This window comes from Anolis carolinensis, unplaced genomic scaffold, assembly GCF_035594765.1.
Source record: "Anolis carolinensis isolate JA03-04 unplaced genomic scaffold, rAnoCar3.1.pri scaffold_10, whole genome shotgun sequence".
NCBI lineage: Eukaryota > Metazoa > Chordata > Lepidosauria > Squamata > Dactyloidae > Anolis > Anolis carolinensis.
In genome coordinates, this window is record NW_026943821.1 from 21,697,593 (window position 1) to 21,716,936 (window position 19,344).

Sequence of the window (19,344 nt, forward strand, 5' to 3'; positions counted from 1 at the left end):
CTCCCAAGCTGGTGTGGTTTCTTCTTATTGTCAAATTAAACTATTAAGGCGGGAAGTAAGCACATTAAAGCAGAGACAAGGCAGTGATAGGAAAATCTGAAGGCATCTCCCCCCGCCCTTCCTATGGCGGCCCCAAAAGAAAGGCGGCCATTGTGTCCCAAATAAGAATTCTTGGAAGGAATCAAGAAGAATTGCCGGCTGCTGCAGAAGCGAAAATATCCAGAGTTGGGGGACTTTGTTTGGATCAATACAAATAGAGTCATAGTCCAACACTCAAACCACTATTACACCCTCACACTCCTAAAGTTTATGTTTATAGAAGGAAAAAGAAAAATCCTTCTGATGATGTTCCTTGGAGATGGATTCCAGATGTAGGATGTTGACCACTCAATATATTAAGTAATACATCTAACCTCCGCTGTACTGGAGTTTTATCACAACCATGGACTTGTTTATGGAATCCATGAAGATAAGTCATGAAGAGAAGAGATTCCACCGAAACCAGTGGTTCTCAACCTGGGGTCTCCAGATGTTCTTTGGCCGGCCCGTTTATGTTGGATAAGTGAGACTCTACTGTATTTACATAAAGCTCAAATTTAAGATAAGACTGTCCAACTCTGATCCAATCATTATTCTCATCTTCTTCAATGTAAATGTGCTTATGTATCCTTTTAATAATAATAGAGTAAAATAATACATGCAATAATAATAATAATAATAATAATAATAATAATAATAATAATAATATTACAGGAAAATAATACATGTAATTATTATTATTATTATTATTATTATTATTATTATTATTATTTATTTTATTTATTTATTTATTTACAGTATTTATATTCCGCCCTTCTCACCCTGAAGGGAACTCAGGGAAGATCACATTGTATACTTATAAGGCAAATATTCAATGCCTTAACATAGAACAAAGACAAGACAAACACGAGGCTCTGAGCGGGCCTCGAACTCATGACCTCCTGGTCAGAGTGATTCATTGCAGCTGGCTGCAGCTGGTTGCTCAACAGCCTGCACCACAGCCCGGCCCCAGAAGGGAAATAATACATGTAATAATAAATAGAGTAAAATAATAAATGTAATAATAATAATAAGATCAGAGTGAAATAATACATGTATTAATAATAATAATAAAAATAGAGTAAAATAAATGTAATACAGTAGAGTCTCACTTATCCAACATAAACGGGCCGGCAGAACGTTGGATAAGCGAATATGTTGGATAATAAGGAGAGATTAAGGAGAAGCCTATTAAACATCAAATTAGGCTATGATTTTACAAATTAAGCACCAAAACATCATGTTTTAAAACAAATTTGACAGAAAAAGTAGTTCAATAGGCAGTAATGCTACGTAGTAATTACTGTATTTATAAATTTAGCACCAAAATATCATGATGTATTGAAAACATTGACTACAAAAATGCGTTGGATAATCCAGAATGTTGGATAAGCGAATGTTGGATAAGTGAGACTCTACTGTATATAGCAATAAATAACACTTACACAACCTGATCAAGGGGACGGGATACCACTTTCACTGCCATGAGTTAAAACAGTGGCATCCTGAGAGTTGTAGTTTTACAAGGACTGTAGCCTTCTAAGCCAAAGAATGCTGGTACCTCACCAATTTCTACAGCATTCCGTCATGGCAGATAAAGTGGTATCAACTACATTATTTCAACAGTGCAGATGCACCCTAGGATTCTATTACACTATGTAACAAAATTTGAAAAATTTTGTGTTCCTGGTTTGAAAGTGTTATTTCCTGTTTAATTGTGCAGTGCTTATTGTGAAAGTAGTTGTTATACTCCGGAAACTTCATTGTTGTGGCACAAACTGTTGAATTGCTTGAGACTCTATGAGATATTCGTTGAAAAACTAGAACAAAATGTGCTGCAAGATGTCCCACAATGACAAAGTTTTTGCAGTTTAATAAACTTTTCCTATATTTTTGTGATAGAACCAATTAGGAAATGACGTTTATTACCCAGGAACAAAATCTGTGTTACATAATGTTATTCACCCCAACCCATCCCATGAACTATTCCTTTCATTCAGAGTCATTTCTAGATCCATACAAATCTGCCTGGACAAAATTTCCAATTATGACCCACCTTTCTGCACAGATAAGGGGGGCTCGATGCCCAAACAGTACTCCCAGAAGTCCGGGCAACAGTCGGACACGGTGCGGTTGCAGAAGAGATCGCAGTAGCAAATGGTGTCGAGGTAAGGCACCGTGCACTCGTCGTCCCTCCCGCTGCAGCAGGCATCGTGGCGCTGGCAGTAGGAGCCCCCCGCATCCCGGATCCCACGTTCGTGCAGCCCTGGGGCCAGCTCCCTCCGCGTACGAGGAGCCCGGGCCACCACGGCCTCACTGGGCAACAGCAGGACGGCCACCAGAGCCCAAAATGCCTTCATCCTGTCTCCTGGCCTTCTGGGATCTTCAGGTTCTGGAGAAGAACAAGAAAAGAGAGGTCGGAATTACAGACTGGGACACCTTTCATCCTGGATTCTGAAATCCGCAAGTTTTGGAGAACAGGGGGGAAATGAATGGAAACATCTTTGAGTTGTCTGAAAACTGCAGGTTCTGGAGAAGAACCAAAAAAGGATAGAAATCATAATCACAGAATGGGACCTTCTTTCATCTGATCTTTTAGTTTTTTGAAATCTGCAGGTTCTGGAGAAGAACCAAAAAAAGATAGCGATCATAATCACAGAATGGGACCTTCTTTCATCTAATCTTTTAGTTTTTTGAAATCTGCAGGTTCTGGAGAAGAACCAAAAAAAGATAGCGATCATAATCACAGAATGGGACCTTCTTTCATCTAATCTTTTAGTTTTTTGAAATCTGCAGGTTCTGGCAAAAGCAAAAAAATGGGATTAAAACTGCAGGATGCAATTCCTGATGTTCTGACTTCTGAAATGTATATGAAGAACAGGGGGGAAATGAATGGAAACATCTTTGAGTTGTCTGAAAACTGCAGGTTCTGGAGAAGAACCAAAAAAGGATAGAAATCATAATCACAGAATGGGACCTTCTTTCATCTGATCTTTTAGTTTTTTGAAATCTGCAGGTTCTGGCAAAAGCAAAAAAAAATGGGATTAAAACTGCAGGATGCAATTCCTGATGTTCTGACTTCTGAAATGTATATGAAGAACAGGGGGGAAATGAATGGAAACATCTTTGAGTTGTCTGAAAACTGCAGGTTCTGGAGAAGAACCAAAAAAGGATAGAAATCATAATTACAGAATGGGACCTTCTTTCATCTCATCTTTGAATTGTCTGAAATCTGCAGGTTCTGGAGAAGAACCAAAAAAAGATAGCGATCATGTCATAGAACAGGACCTCCTTTCACCTGATCTTTTGGTTTTTTGAAATCTGCAGGTTCTGACGAGAGCAAAAAAAAAAAAAGGATTAAAATTGCAAAATGCAATCCCTGATGTTCTGTCTTCTGGAATGTAAATATTCTAGAAAGGGTTGGGAAAAGGCAGAATTATTGGGTGGAATCTCACTTTTAGGAACAGCCTGGATAACCAAGACTGGGCTTATTTATTTATTTATTTACAGTATTTATATTCTGCCCTTCTCACCGCGAAGGGGACTCAGGGTGGATTACAATGAACATATATATATGGCAAACAGTCAATGCCATCAGACAAACAACATACAATATAGAGACACACACAGAGAGGTAATTTTAACATTTCCAGCTTCATGAGGGTATGCTTGATTCTGGCCACAGGGGGAGCTGCTGCTTCAATGTCCACTTGTGACACCGAGTCCTAGATGGTAGTACTTCCTCATTCCTTTCCTCACGCTGCTGGCAGTTTTATGTTGTTGTAAATTAGTTAAATTAGCCTCTCACATAAAGTGTACCTAAATTTCCTAATTGATAGATGCAACGGACTTTCGGGCTGCTTAGGTAAACAGCAAGCCAGGCTATTAATGGTCAGGGGCTTAACCCAACCCGGCTTCGAACTCATGAACTCTCGGTCAGTAGTGATTTATTGCAGCTGGTTACTAGCCAGCTGCGCCAAAGCCTGGCTTGGAAACATTTCCTTTTAGATCCGAACTCCTATCATCACCCAGCCTGGGAATTGTAGTCCTTATTGTTATGTATTATTTATTATTATTTCCAAAGCTATGACCAAGAATAATTGAACATAACCATCATCATCATCATCATCATCATCATCTATATTTATATTCTGCCCTATCTCCTCAAAAGGATTCAGGGACGATTCCAATCACAAAAAAAGGCAAACATTCAATGCCTAAATCAATACACACATAATAGCAAAAGTAATAACCCAACATATAAAAACAAATTTATAACCTAACATCTAATATTAAATAAGGCATAACCTATTAAATAAATTATATCAACATAAAAACATCAAACAAAGCATCAGTTTCCCAGAGCTGATAGCATTCGTTGGGAATACAGTAGAGTCTCACTTATCTAAGCCTTGCTTATCCAAGATCTGGATTAGCCAAGCCATTTTTTTAGTCAATGTTTTCAATATATCATGATATTTTGGTGCTAAATTTGTAATACAGTAATTACAACATAACATTACTGCGTATTGAACTACTTTTTCTGTCAAATTTGTTGTACAACATGATGTTTTGGTGCTTAATTTGTAAAATCATAACCTAATTTGATGTTTAATAGGCTTTTCCTTAATCTTTATTATCCAAGATATTCGCTTATCCAAGCTTCTGCCGGCCCGTTTAGCTTGGATAAGTGAGACTCTACTGTATGTAAGTTGGAGAAATACTTCAGGGTGGACAAGAGAAATTTTGGGAAATTCCCAATGAAATTTTTGGTAGTTGTGCCAAGTCTCAAGCATGTGATTTTGAACCTTTTTTGTCAAAGTGTATGGCAAGGAGGGCTCTTCAGAAATCTCATAGATCTGAACATCACATTACATGTTTCCGTGATGGAGAGCCCATTTCAAGCACAGGTGGTTATTTCATGTACGGCTGACCCAGAAATCTCTCCTCGCAGCAGCCAAAACAGAGATATATATCTGTCCGCATCATGTTCCCTCCAAGCCCAGACTTCCCTAGCCTGCAAAAAGTTGCCAAGAATGTAATTCAGGACATTTTCCTGTTTATGCTGCTGTTGGAATGGAAACAGAAAGAAAAACGGGGAACCGGCAGCCTTGACCTCGCTCCCGGATTGAAAGCAGGCTGTCAAAATGAAAGGGACAGAAGGAACAGGTCATCATCGTACAACCAGTTCACACAACCTGTTCTGTTTTGACATAGAATGTGACATGCAATCCCAGGTCTATTTATATAACATACACGTCTTACCACGCTTCCTCTGAAGAGCTGAGGACTGAATAGTTAGCCACAGCCCTCCGAGGGGAGTTGAGCTAAAAGACATTGAATGGCTTAAAATAGCCCAGGGGAAACATCATTATTATTATTAATAATAAATATAATAATAATAATAATAATAATAATAATAATAATATCCTGCTTTCCTCTTTCCAAATCCAGTTTACTATGCCCAAAAATCTTTCCATTCCACTACTTGGGTTCTTCTTTGGTGACCACAGTTCTGTTCCACCAGTGGCCATTAATTGGGAGTTAGGTAAAGGTAAAGGTTTTCCCCTGACATTAAGTCTAGTCGTGTTCATTTCTAAGCTGAAGAGCCGGCGTTGTCCATAGACACCTCCAAAGTCATGTAGCCAGCATGATTGCATGAACCACTGTTACCTTCCACCTATTGATCTACTCGCATTTGCATGTTTTTGAACGGTTTGGTTGGCAGAAGCTGGGGCTAACAGCAGGAGTTCACCCCGCTCCCCGGATTCAAACCACCAACCTTTTGGTCAGCAAGTTCAGCAGCTCAGCGGTTTAACCTGCTGCGCCACTGGGGACTCCATTGGAAGTTAATTCTTTACAAAATGTGTCCAATTACATGGAAAGGCAACATTTACTGCACAAGAAAAAATATTTTTTGTGTAGGGATAATATTTCTGTGTAGAGATATTATTCTGCACAGAAAAAAAACAGTGCCCTGCGCAAAAAATGTAGTTGTCTGTGCAAAACAAGCCACACGTGAATTTTGTACAGAATGAGTGCTGTATTGTGAATTGCCATTATATATATATATACACACACACACACACACACACACACACATACATACACATACACACACACATACAGTAGAGTCTCACTTATCCAAGCTAAACAGGCCGGCAGAACCTTGGATAAGCGAATATCTTGGATAATAAGGAGAGATTAAGGAAAAGCCTATTAAACATCAAATTAGGTTATGATTTTACAAATTAAGCACAGAAAAAGTAGTTCAATATGCAGTAATGTTATGTTGTAATTACTGTATTTACAAATTTAGCACCAAAATATCATGATATATTGAAAACACTGACTACAAAAATGCCTTGGATAATCCAGAACCTTGGATAAGCAAGGCTTGGATAAGTGAGACTCTATTGTATATATATGTGTGTGTGTATATATGTGTGTGTGTGTGTGTATACTCAGAGAGGCTTAAAAGTTGTATTTACATACAATATATTATATCATTAGCATAGCACAAGAATAGCATTATATATTACTACTAGCTGTGCCCGGCCACGCGTTGCTGTGGCAAAGTATGGTGGTATGGGAAATAAAGTATTGAGGAATTGGTGGTAGTTAAGGTAAAGGGTCCCCTGGGCTGCGTGGGTTGCTAGGAGACCAAGTGAGCGGAGCTTAGCCTTCTAACTGGCAGCAATTGGATAAAAACAATTATCCCTCTCCCTCTAATTAGGAAATTATTTTTCTTTTCTTTTTGTTGTATCAACCTAGAGGCATGGATGAGGGATTGTGATGTCAATTTTCGAGGTTGTGGGGTGTTTACTTTTGTTGTTTTGTCCGCTGTCGTGATGCCATCACTCTTTTATATATATAGGTATTGCACTATAACACTATACCGTAACATTATTAGTAATATTACATGTAATAATTAATATTAAATATATAATAACTATATTATATAAAAATATATAATAATTAATATTATTATATTGTATTGTTAGTATTGTATTATTAGTAGTAGTATTATATTGCCTTACATTATAATATTAGTATCAATATTACATGTATATACAATATATTATATTATTACCATAGCACAATATTATTATTACAGTAGAGTCTCACTTATCCAACATAAACAGGCCAGCAGAATGTTGGATAAGCGAATATGTTGGATAATAAGGAGGCATTAAGGAAAAGCCTATTAAACATCAAATTAGGTTATGATTTTACAAATCAAGCACCAAAACCTTATGTTAGACAACAAATTTGGCAGAAGAAGTAGTTCAATACGAAGTAATGTTATGTTGTAATTACTGTATTTACGAATTTAGCATCAAAATAGCATGATATATTGAAAACATTGACTACAAAAATGCCTTGGATAATCCAGAACCTTGGATAAGCAAGTCTTGGATAAGTGAGACTCTACTGTATTATATTATTACCATAGCACAATATGATTATTATACATATGCAATTTTAAACCTTTCAAAACAACGTATTTGCAGTTTAATAAACCTTTTCCATGTTTTTATGATAGAACCAATTAGGAAATGACATTTATAGCCCAGGAACAAAAATCGTGTTGCATAGTGTTATCGGTGTTTGCTGTGCCAACTGGTCCTTGGAGAGAGAGAGCTTCCCTGCCAATGTTTAAGGAAGATTGCTGGCACCTCCTCCACGTTCATGCCACCTGGAGCTCAAACGCCTTCTGTGATCTCAGGCCTCAGCAATGCAATGCATCTTGCATTCCTGGCAACGGGAGCAGCAGGAATCTCAGGAGGATATGGCTACGGGTCAAAAAGGCAGGCAAGGAATTTGGGCCCTTCTCCCTCCCCATGTCCTTCTGTTGTGCCATTCCCAAAAGTAGCAGAGGAAACGGACCTCCGTGGTGATGTAATGTCACCTTCTGACCCCTAGACAATAAAGTCCATGGAAAAACACAACATGTAGCACATCAATCCAAAGCGGAGGAGTATCCGCAGCTTTTGGGAAACCGTGAAAAACTGGCGTTGTTTGCATTACGTGCCTGTTAGGTGTGCAAACTATTCCCCTTTGAACTGCAGCGTGTGTGTGTTCCAATGCAAAGCTGGATGTGTTTCAAATGGAAAAGCAGATGGAAAAGAAGATAATGCAGAGAATGACCTATGGGTTAAGCATAGTTTGGCTTGCAAAAAAATACAATATTCTGATGGATCATTTAAATGTGAATGGGTGGAATCCATGCTCTGGAAAACAAACATTCTAAATTTAACAGGCATGGTTAAATATAACTATTTTCCCTCCCATGGTGCACTTTTATTTCAGTGCAATTGCGGATAAAGAGCCCCAAAACTGGGCTTCTAGCCATCAAAACATCACCAGGATTCCTTTAATGGATAACTACTACAGTAGAGTGATCACTTAACCAACACTCGTTTATCCAACGTTCTGGATTATCCAACGCATTTTTGTAGTCAATGTTTTCAATATATCGTGATATTTTGGTGCTAAATTCATAAATACAATAATTACTACATAGCATTACTGCGTATTGAACTACTTTCTCTACCAAATTTGTTGTCTAACATGATGTTTTGGTGCTTCATTTGTAAAATCATAACCTAATTTGATGTTTAATAGGCTTTTCCTTAATGCCTCCTTATTATCCAACATATTCGTTTATCCAACATTCTGCCAGCCCATTTATGTTGGATAAGTGAGACTCTACTGTACTACACTAAGTGTTCACCAAGTAAGAAAGAGGGAGGAAAAATAAAAACATTAAGCCACATGTAGCCCCAAACACCCATTAATTTTCCGGAGAATAAGCTTCTGCTCCTTGTTTATTATCATTAATGTATATCAAGTTATCAAGATATATGAACCAGAATGGTATAGTTGTGTGATTATTGGACTAAGACTTCAAGGGACCAAAGTTTGAATCTCCAATCAGCCATAGAAACACATTGGGTGAATCACAACAATCTTGGCCACAGAAAAATGTACAAACAGTTTACTATATTATTGCCATAAATTGAAACATGACAATAATATAGGATAATTCATGTGGCCCAATGGTCAAGGCACATTGATCACATCCTTTGTATGATGTGTAATGAATAGAGGCAACATACAGCCACATGCTACTCTGTGTGTGCTTTAATGTAACACTGCATGCATACAAAGCCCCAGCATGCTGCCTTCAGTTGGATACACCTGTAGTAAAACCAGTTAGGAATCCAAGTAAGGGCATATCCAAATAGCTAACACTGTTGTGTGCCTTGTTTGTATTTAATGCTGTTTTTTTGTAATTGTTTGGGCTTGGCCCCATGTTAGGCGCCTCGAGTCCCTTCGGGAGATGGAGGTGGGATACAAAAATTGTTGTTGTTGTTATTATTATTATTATTATTATTATTATTATTATTATTATTATTATTATTATGTGTCCCATTCTCTTTCAATGGCTGTCTTCTCTTTGTGATCTGCTTTTAAAAATCACTCCGTATGCAAGCCAACACTTCTCTGCTCTCATTGCAACTTGTATGACTAACAGGATGCCCTATCCATGCCCAAAATATTATTTTCCTCACAAACCAGAATGGGGTTGAGCTGGATGGCCCTGTGAGGAGGGTCCCTTTGAACTCTAAGGGTGTATCTATACTGTAGAATTAATTCAGCTTAACGTAGCTTTCACTGCAATAGATTAAACGCTAGGTTTGGTCCAAACGTTCCTTTTGTAGCCTCTCATATAATTCCCCAGGCCAGCCTAGCTGTTGGCTATATTGGTGGGAGGTTCTAGAGATTCTGTTGGACTAGGAGGACAACAACAATAACAACAACAATCATAGCTACACAACCAGAGAGGCAGACAAGTGGAGAGGACTTGAGAAGCTGAGAAGGAGAGAAGCACAGTTGTGGCCCTCTTGGTGGGAGGTTACAGGAATTCTGATGGACTGAGTGGACATAATAATAATAATAATAATAATAATCATCATCATCATCATCATCAGCTGATGACCCAAAATGCAGACTGTGCAAGGAAGCCGACGAAACCATTGATCATATCCTCAGCTGCTGTAAGAAAATTGCACAGACTGACTACAAACAGAGACACAACTATGTAGCCCAAATGATTCATTGGAATTTATGCCACAAGTACCACCTCCCAGCAGTAAAGAACTGGTAGGATCACAAACCAGCAAAGGTAGTGGAAAATGAACATGCAAAGATACTGTGAGATTCTGAATCCAGACTGACATAGTTCTGGAACACAATACACCAAACATCACAGTTGTGGAAAAGAACAAGGTTTGGATCATTGATGTTGCCATCCCAGGTGACAGTCGCATTGACGAAAAACAACAGGAAAAACTCAGCCGCTCTCAGGACCTCAAGATTGAACTGCAAAAACTCTGGCAGAAACCAGTACAGGTGGTCCCGGTGGTGATGGGCACACTGGGTGCTGTGCCAAAAGATCTCAGCCGGCATTTGGAAACAATAGACATTGACAAAATCACGATCTGTCCACTGCAAAAGGCTACCCTACTGGGATCTGTACGCATCATCCGAAAATACATCACACAGTCCTATACACTTGGGAAGTGTTCGACTTGTGATTTTGTGATACGAAATCCAGCATATCTATTTTTTTTGCTGTGTCATACAATATAATAATAATAATAATAATAATACTTTTTTTTTCTATCCTGCCACCATCTCCCCGAAGGGACTCGGGCGGTTAACATGGGGCCAAGCCCAGGAAAGACAAAGTGTAGACAAGTTAAAATATATAACAAAACAATAAAATAACAGGGTTGTTGTATGTCTTTCGGGCTGTGTGGCCATGTTCCAGAAGTATTCTCTCCTGACGTTTCGCCCACATCTATGACAGTCTCAGAGATTGTGAGGTCTCCAACAATTCAGAGCAGGTACCCATCATTGCAATAAAATAAAATTACTATTATGCACCCTTCGACCTTTATCGTTGTAAATATGGTGAGCCTGTGATGTTTTGAAAGTCCTTTTGGCTGCGAGAAATTGTGGGATAGTATCTGTGTCCTTGCTCAGTTTTTCCAATATACCTCACAACCTCTGAGGATGCCTGCCATAGATGTGGGCGAAACGTCAGGAGAGAATACTTCTGGAACATGGCCACACAGCCCGAAAGACATACAACAACCCTGTGATCCCGGCCATGAAAGCCTTCGACAACACAATAAAATAACAAGCAGAATAAAATCAAAAACGAATTCAGGTGGAGACTCCTCTGAAAGAGGTTCCTCTTTGGAGCCTCCAAAAGACCTCTCCAAACTCTCCTTCTTAGGTTCTTAGGTTAGCAGGATAAAGCAAGGTGTGACACAGGTTGAGAAGAAGAGGAAGAAGAGGAAGAGGAAGTGGAAGAGGAAGAGGAAGGGCAACTATCCCAGCCCAAGGCTCTGGAAAGGAGAGAAGCGCGCAAAAAAAGCGCAATGATTTGGAGAGGCTGCTCGTCGGGTGCGCTCTCTCTGCTCTCACCTGGAGAAAAGTATCCAAAGGAGAAGGAAGAAAACTCTCAAGTTGAGTCCAACTTTTTCCTCGCCGTCCGGGCTTCTCCTTCCACAGTTCCACAAGAGCAAAGCCAGCTTCCCCCGCCTCTCTCTGGGTCTCTTTGGTTGCCTTTTGCGCTCCGGCGCGCCTTATGTAGCTTGCGCCCAGGTCCGCCTCCGGCGCCTCCCACGCCGGGAAAGGACACCAGAGGCCCCCACGAAGGCTTCGGAAGAGACCCAGGCTTCGTGGGCAAAGGACCGAGATACATGGACGTGGAGAATAAACTCAGGAAAGCCAGCCTGGCCCCGAGGAAGCAAGATCGGGTCTCTCTTTCCTGACTTGGTTGGCTTCCCAGTGAGCTTGAGTTATCAGCAAAGAAAGGCTAATACTGATGAACCAACCTGGACGCAGGATATTATTTGAGAACACAGAAATGCTGGACCACTCTCACAACTATCATGTCACAGAGGAGCCATTGAAATACACAAGCATGTAGGGAATGTCAATAGAAAGGAGGAAACCATGAAAATGAACAAAATCTGGCTTCCAGTATTTTTGAAAAAAACCTCTAAAATCAGAACAGTACAGTAGAGTCTCACTTATCCAAGTCTTGCTTCAGAGCTAGGATTCAAAACTTTGTCCCCTGGTGGCACAGTGTGTTAAAGTTCTGAGCTGCTGAACTTGCGGACCAAAAGGTGCCAGGTTCAAATCCCGGGAGCGGAATGAGCGCCCACTGTTAGCACCAGCTCCTGCCAACCTAGCAGTTCGAAAACATGCAAATGTGAGTAGATCAATAGGTACCACTCCGGCAGGAAGGTAACGGCGCTCCATGCAGTCATGCCGGCCACATGACCTTGGAGGTGTCTATGGACAATGCCGGCTCTTTGGCTTAGAAGTGGAGATGAGCACCAACCCCCAGAGTCGGTCACAACTGGACTTCATGTCAGGGGAAAACCTTTACCTTTACCTATATATGTATATATGCATATGTGTGTGTGTGTGTATGTATGTGTGTGTATATATATATATATATATATATACACACACACACACACACACACACACACACATACACATATCAGTTATCAGAAAAGAAAGGCTAATACTGATGAACCAACCTGGACACAGTCTATTATTTGAGAACACTGAAGTGCTGGACCACTCCCACAACTATCATGTCAGACTACACGGAGAAGCTATTGAAATCCACAAGCATGTGGGGAATGTCAACAGAAAGGAGGAAACCATGAAAATGCACAAAATCTGGCTACCAGTATTTAAAAAAAAACCTTCTAAAATCAGAACAGTACTCTGAAAACAGAGGAATTCCAGACATGAAACAATCAGGGCCAGCTAACACCTCCCAACAAAGGATTTCCCCCAGGTAGGTGTGAAGCTGGCAAGGCCATTGATGCTAATATATAAGCCTCACTTGCCTAGTCTCCAACAGACCTCAGCAATCTCAGACATGGGCAAAACGTCAGGAGAGAATGCTTCTAGAGCATGGTCATACAGCCCAGAAAACTGACAGCAACCCAGTTGTTGCTATTGATATTCTTGTCACCGTTCTTTCAGCCTGAGCATCCCTTATTTGGAAATCCAAAATGGAATGGGGGCTCCTGATCCACAGGTTCTGCTTTTACAAATGGTAAAACTTCTGAGGATGCCTGTCAAACATCAGGAGAGAATGCTTCTTGACCATGGCCATACAGCTCAGACAACTCACAACAACTCTGTGATTCCAGCTATGAAAGCCTTTGCCAACAAATTCTCAAAATAATCTGATTTTCCCTATCATGGGATTTAGATGATTTAATTATATTTTATTCACTGCCCATTGGTGCCGGTTTTAGCCAGCAGCTTTTAGACACCGAGGACATTGAAGAAAATCCTTTTTAGATGAAGCTTTCTCTGCCTCCTTGGCACTGAAGATGACCTGCCAGGGTCCCATTACGCAACCCTCTTGCTACACAATGGGATCCCTATTTTGCACAGTGACACATCTTTAATTTGTGCGTGGACGGGTGGAATAAGGAGAAGTGAAAGCGCACATCGTTCAAAGGCCGGGGGGTGAAACAGGGACCCTCTCCCACCACAATGGCAAAAAAAGGGGGGAAACGGGGAGGAAAGTTCACCACGTCTGAATCATCTCGTGCCAACGTTGCCCAAAATGTGCAGTTAATAGGAAATATGGAGCAAGCGCCCCTGAGTCATTCCAAGGGGAAAGAAGGGGGACGATGGCCTTGGAGTCAAATGGGGACAAGAGATGCTGAGCCATCATCCCCTGCTACCCACCAAGGTATGTGTCATTTCATTTCTATTTCATCAGCTCAAAAAAATATGCAGATGCTTAAAGGGTCAAGTGGCCTATAACACCATGTAACTACATTTGAAATATATTCTGTTCCTGATTTGAAAGTGTTATTTCCTGTTTAATTATGTGATACGTACCTTGAAAGTAGTTGTTATACTCCAAAAACTTTGTTTCTTGTGGCTGCCACAAACTGTGTTGAGTTGGTTGAGATTCTATGAGGTATTCATTGAAAAACTATAGTTAAATATGCTGCTTGACGTCCTGCCAAAAACGAAGTTTTGGCAGTTTAATAAACTTTTGTTTATTATTTATTAATTTATTTATTAGTGACATTTATATCCCGCCCTTTTCACCCCGAAGGGGAGTCAGGGCAGCTTACAAGTTAAGAGTCTCACTTATCCAACATAAACGGGCCGGCAGAACGTTGGATAAGTGAAAATGTTGGATAATCACGAGGGATTAAGGAAAAGCCAATTAAACGTCAAATTATATTATGATTTTACAAATTAAGCACCAAAAACATTATGCTTTACCACAAACCGATAGAAAAAGCAGCCCAAAATACTGTAACTTTATGTAGTAATTACTGTATTTATGAATTTAGCACCATCGCAATATATTGAAAAATTGTCTTAAAAAATTGGCTACTAACAAATTGACTACAAATAAAAATAGAATTGCAAAAATGAACTTACAGTAGCAACATTGTTGGAAATTAAATCCATAAAAAGTTCAATCCTTGCTGTGGATCGGGGCGGGAGGCAAACTGTGTTGGATAATCCAGAACGTTAAGTGAGACTCTACTGTATATACATACAATATATTATATTATTAGTATAGCACAATATAAGCACTATATAAGCATTATATATTATTATATTGTACTATATAACTATATTGCAATATTATTAGTAATATTACATGTAATATAAATATACAATTATAATAGTGTATTATTATTATATTGTATTACATTACAATATTATTATCAATATTATATGTATATGCAATATATTATAATATTAGTATAGTATAATATGAGTATTATATATTATTATATTGTTAAATTGATACAGGAGACATGATGGAAATATGTCTTCCTGAGCTGCTGAACTTGCAGACAGAAAGGTTGCAGGTTCGAATCCGGGGAGCGGAGTGAGCACCCGCTGTTAGCCCCAGCTTCTGCCAACCTAGCAGTTGGAAAACGTGCCAATGTGAGTAGATCAATAGGTACCGCTCCGGCGGGAAGGTAATGTCGCTCCATGCAGTCATGCCTATGGCCACATGACCTTGGAGGTTTCTGCGAACAATGCCGGCTCTTCGGCTTAGAAATGGAAATGAGCACCAACCCCCAGAGTCGGACGCAACTGGACTTAACGTCAAGGGAAACCTTTACCTTTACTATAGTGTAATTGATGCTGTTGCGCCAATAATATGTGTGGGTGGGTATTTTGAGTCATATAGAGGGAAAATATTGTCTTTACAATAATAATATAATAATACATACTTTGTGTTGTCGAAGGCTTTCATGGCCGGGATCACAGGGTTGTTGTATGTTTTCCAGGCTGCATGGCCATGTTCTAGAAGTATTCTCTCCTGACGTTTCGCCCACATCTATGGCAGGCATCCTCAGAGGTTGTGAGGTATGGAGAAACTAAGCAAGGAAGGTTTATATATCTGTGGAAAGTCCAAAGTGAGAGAAGAACTCTTGTCATTTGGAGTCCCAGACATGAATCAACCAGGGGCAGCTAACGACTCTGAACAAAGGATGCCCCCAGGCAGGAAGAAGCCAGGATATGAAGCTATTCAATGCTAATTAAGGTGATTAACTACAACATTCACACTGGCCTCCAACTGACAAAGAGTTCTTCTCTCACCCTGGACTTTCCACACACATATATAAACCTTCCTTGCTTATTTTCTCCATACCTCACTACCTCTGAGGATTCCTGCCATAGATGTGGGTGAAACGTCAGGAGAGAATACTTCTGGAACATGGCCATACAGCCCGGAAAACATATAACCACCCCAATACCTTTTCTGTATGTGTGTGTGTGTGGGGGGGGATAATAAATATCTAGATTAAAAAGAATGAAAGTAAGGATTCAAACCAAAAACCAGTTTCCAAAGTCCCTCATGATGTCAACATTCCTCAGTCAAGCAAGAATCTCCAAAATCCATTTCCAAATGTGGAAATCCATGCTGAGCATTGCAGAAACGCCCACCCAAGAGTCTATGAGATGCACAACTACAAAGGACCGGTCTCCTTTGGGCAGGTCCAGGCCGGCCTTTGGGGCTACCATTATGATCTCTTTAGGCAGCTGGTCTCCGACTCTTCAAAGGAAGGCCTTTGCTGGAAAAATGTGCCATCATTACCCCCCCAACCGCAACCAGGAGGAGCCCAGCTCCAGGCGGGATGCTTCAGCAAAACGGCGATATCAGCACTAACTCTGGCAAAAAGGAAGTTGCTCAAGTCTGTGCAATCTGAACATTACTTTAAGGCCTCATCACCGGGTCACTGGTTGGGTCAAGAGGAAATTTCCTACTCCTGGGATGCCATTCTTCACCTGGTGCTCTTGAAGTCAGTTTTACTGAATGTTCTCCTTTGCTCCCAGTTTGGCTCATTCCAACTGGGTTCACATCTGTGCACATTGAGGCTTGTGGATTTAATTAATATGCTCTCTCTAGAAATCTCTAGGCCCTCCAGTATGACTTTGCGGTCAATTTCTGGCAAAAGCAAGCCACAGAGTTGTGCCGGGGGAACTAGAGGAACGTCTGGCAAAACTTGAGCGTAGAATTGCACTGAAGGACCTAGAGATTCATAAAGAGAACACCTTCAGGTGGGAAATCGAACATAAAATAATAGAGTTGGAAGAGACCACATGGGCCATTTAGTCCAACCCCCTGCCATGCAGGAAAAGCACAATCAAAGCATCCCTGAGAGATGGCCATCCAGATTCTGTTTAAAAACTTCCACCACACTCTGAAGCAGAGAGTTTCACTGCTGTGCTGGAGGACCTAGAAATCCCCAGAGAGAACCATTTTCAGCAGATGTTGACCATAGAATTGTGATGAAGGACCTAGAAATCCCCAGAGAGAACCATTTTCAGCAGATGTTGACCACAGAATTGTGATGGAGGACCTAGAAATCCCTAGAGAGAACCATTTTCAGCAGATGTTGACCATAGAATTGTGATGGAGGACCTAGAAATCCCCAGAGAGAACCATTTTCAGCAGATGTTGACCACAGAATTGTGATGGAGGACCTAGAAATCCCCAGAGAGAACCATTTTCAGCAGATGTTGACCATAGAATTGTGATGGAGGACCTAGAAATCCCTAGAGAGAACCATTTTCAGCAGATGTTGACCATAGAATTGCACTGGAGGACAGAGATTCCCAGAGACAAATATTTTCAGCAGAAGCTGAACATAGATCCGTGCTGTGGATGACCTAGATATTCTTAGAAAGAACACCTGAAACACCATCAAATATGTATTTTGACCTGAGCGTGTTATGGCCTATTGACCACAAATCTTGAGAACTGATTGATTGATTGATTGACTAGGCAGCTGTTTGCCCATTCAGTGGCCACAACAAACAGGATTCGCCTTGACCAAAGGAAGTTTTGGGAGGCCTCTTTCAACCAAAGGGTCAGCCAAGGCAAAGTCCAATGCTGGGCAGCATCTCCAAGGAGAAGGTCTTGATGGCTCCTGGCCTGTTTCCACCAAGACCTTCTGCTAAGAAAAGCTTAGGACACTTGAGCAATGTTTATACAAGAGGAGACACTTTTGATCATTTTCCTGTCTTGGCGAAAGACTGCGTGTTTCTCATATCTCAGCCTCACCTTCTGAGGACAAGGACGAGGCGCGGCTTGAGGTCTCAGGAAGGTCGAAGGGATGCTCAGAGACCCAGCGTCTCCAAAGCGCATACTTCGTTGGTGACAAAGTGAATGGAGATCCATCCTGCGTCATGCATTTCCCATGAGGCTCGAGGGGAAACTAGTGGGGACATTCCTTCGCTTGATGCGAGCCACTTTAACCATTGGGTCTCCAGCAGCCAATCGTGTCTGTTCCTTTTCTTCCCAGACTTCAGTTTGCAAACCTTTTGGCACACAGACGGTTACTGCTTCCACAATCCTCGATATGTGCTTTCCAACTATTCCAGAAATGGCATTTTCTCAGAATATTTACTATTGGAAAAAATGGTTCTTGGAGACAGGGAGATCTCGTTCCCTTTCTCTCCAGAGACCACCAGTAGTTGTCCTTAGAAAAACTGAGATATTTAAAACTCCATCTTGATGGGTCTGAAAGGATGGAGACAACAGGAAGGAAGAGGAAATGGGGACGCAAAGGGCCTTTGCAACAAAAGAAGTGGAATTTGCCGGGTAGACATTTTTTGGCCTTCGCCAATAAGAGACAAGCCTGATCTAGCCCCAAGTCCACCGCGGAGCTCAAAAGAAATTACTTTTGGAACTGTAACCCCCAATGTCCTCCTACATTTAAGTGGATTCTGGACAGTTGGATAAAAATATTATCCTGATATATTTATATCTCGGGAGAGAGGTGTCTCCCCAAAATGCAGGCACTTTATTATGTGCCTTCCAGTCACTTATGTTATGTGCCTTCCAGGCACATATGTTATGTTTTGTGTTATGTGCCTTCCAGTCACATATGTTATGTTTTGTGTTATGTGCCTTCCAGTCACATATGTTATGTTTTGTGTTATGTGCCTTCCAGTCACATATGTTATGTTTTATGTTATGTGCCTTCAAGTCACATATGTTATGTTTTATGTTATGTGCCTTCCAGTCACATATGTTATGTTTTATGTTATGTGCCTTCCAGTCACATATGTTATGTTTTATGTTATGTGCCTTCCAGTCACATATGTTATGTTTTATGTTATGTGCCTTCCAGTCACATATGTTATGTTTTATGTTATGTGCCTTCCAGTCACATATGTTATGTTTTATGTTATGTGCCTTCCAGTCACATATGTTATGTTTTATGTTATGTGCCTTCCAGTCACATATGTTATGTTTTATGTTATCTGCCTTCCAGTCACATATGCTATGTTTTATGTTATCTGCCTTCCAGTCACATATGCTATGTTTTATGTTATGTGCCTTCCAGTCACATATGCTATGTTTTATGTTATCTGCCTTCCAGTCACATATGCTATGTTTTATGTTATCTGCCTTCCAGGCACTTTGTTATGTGCCTTCCAGTGCCTTTTTTTAAATTAATATTATTATTATTTAAGAAAAAGTTACAATTATATAAGCATATTTTATACATTTCCCCCTCTTTTGTTTACATTCATCCCTGTGCTCCCCTTCTCCAGAGCCATTTCTTCTTCTGCAGTCCCACCAAAAGTTCAATTCTTCATTCGGAGGTAAACTTCCATCTTCTTTTTCCAATAATTTTTCTAGAATTT

The 19,344-nt window shown here is 40.3% G+C and overlaps 1 protein-coding gene across 1 annotated transcript in view; it reads right to left on the reverse strand.

Annotated features, from left to right (window-relative positions):
* tinagl1 (tubulointerstitial nephritis antigen like 1) overlaps positions 1 to 11,789 on the reverse strand; it is a 42,205-nt gene extending 30,416 nt beyond the window's left edge. The window contains exons 1-2 of the mRNA XM_008117904.3: positions 11,581 to 11,789; positions 2,135 to 2,470 (exon numbers count right to left, since the gene is read on the reverse strand). Coding sequence (XP_008116111.2) covers positions 2,135 to 2,438 — 304 coding nt within the window. The 5' untranslated portion in view covers positions 2,439 to 2,470; positions 11,581 to 11,789. The remainder of the gene's footprint in view (positions 1 to 2,134; positions 2,471 to 11,580) is intronic.
* Positions 11,790 to 19,344: the final 7,555 nt, after the last annotated feature.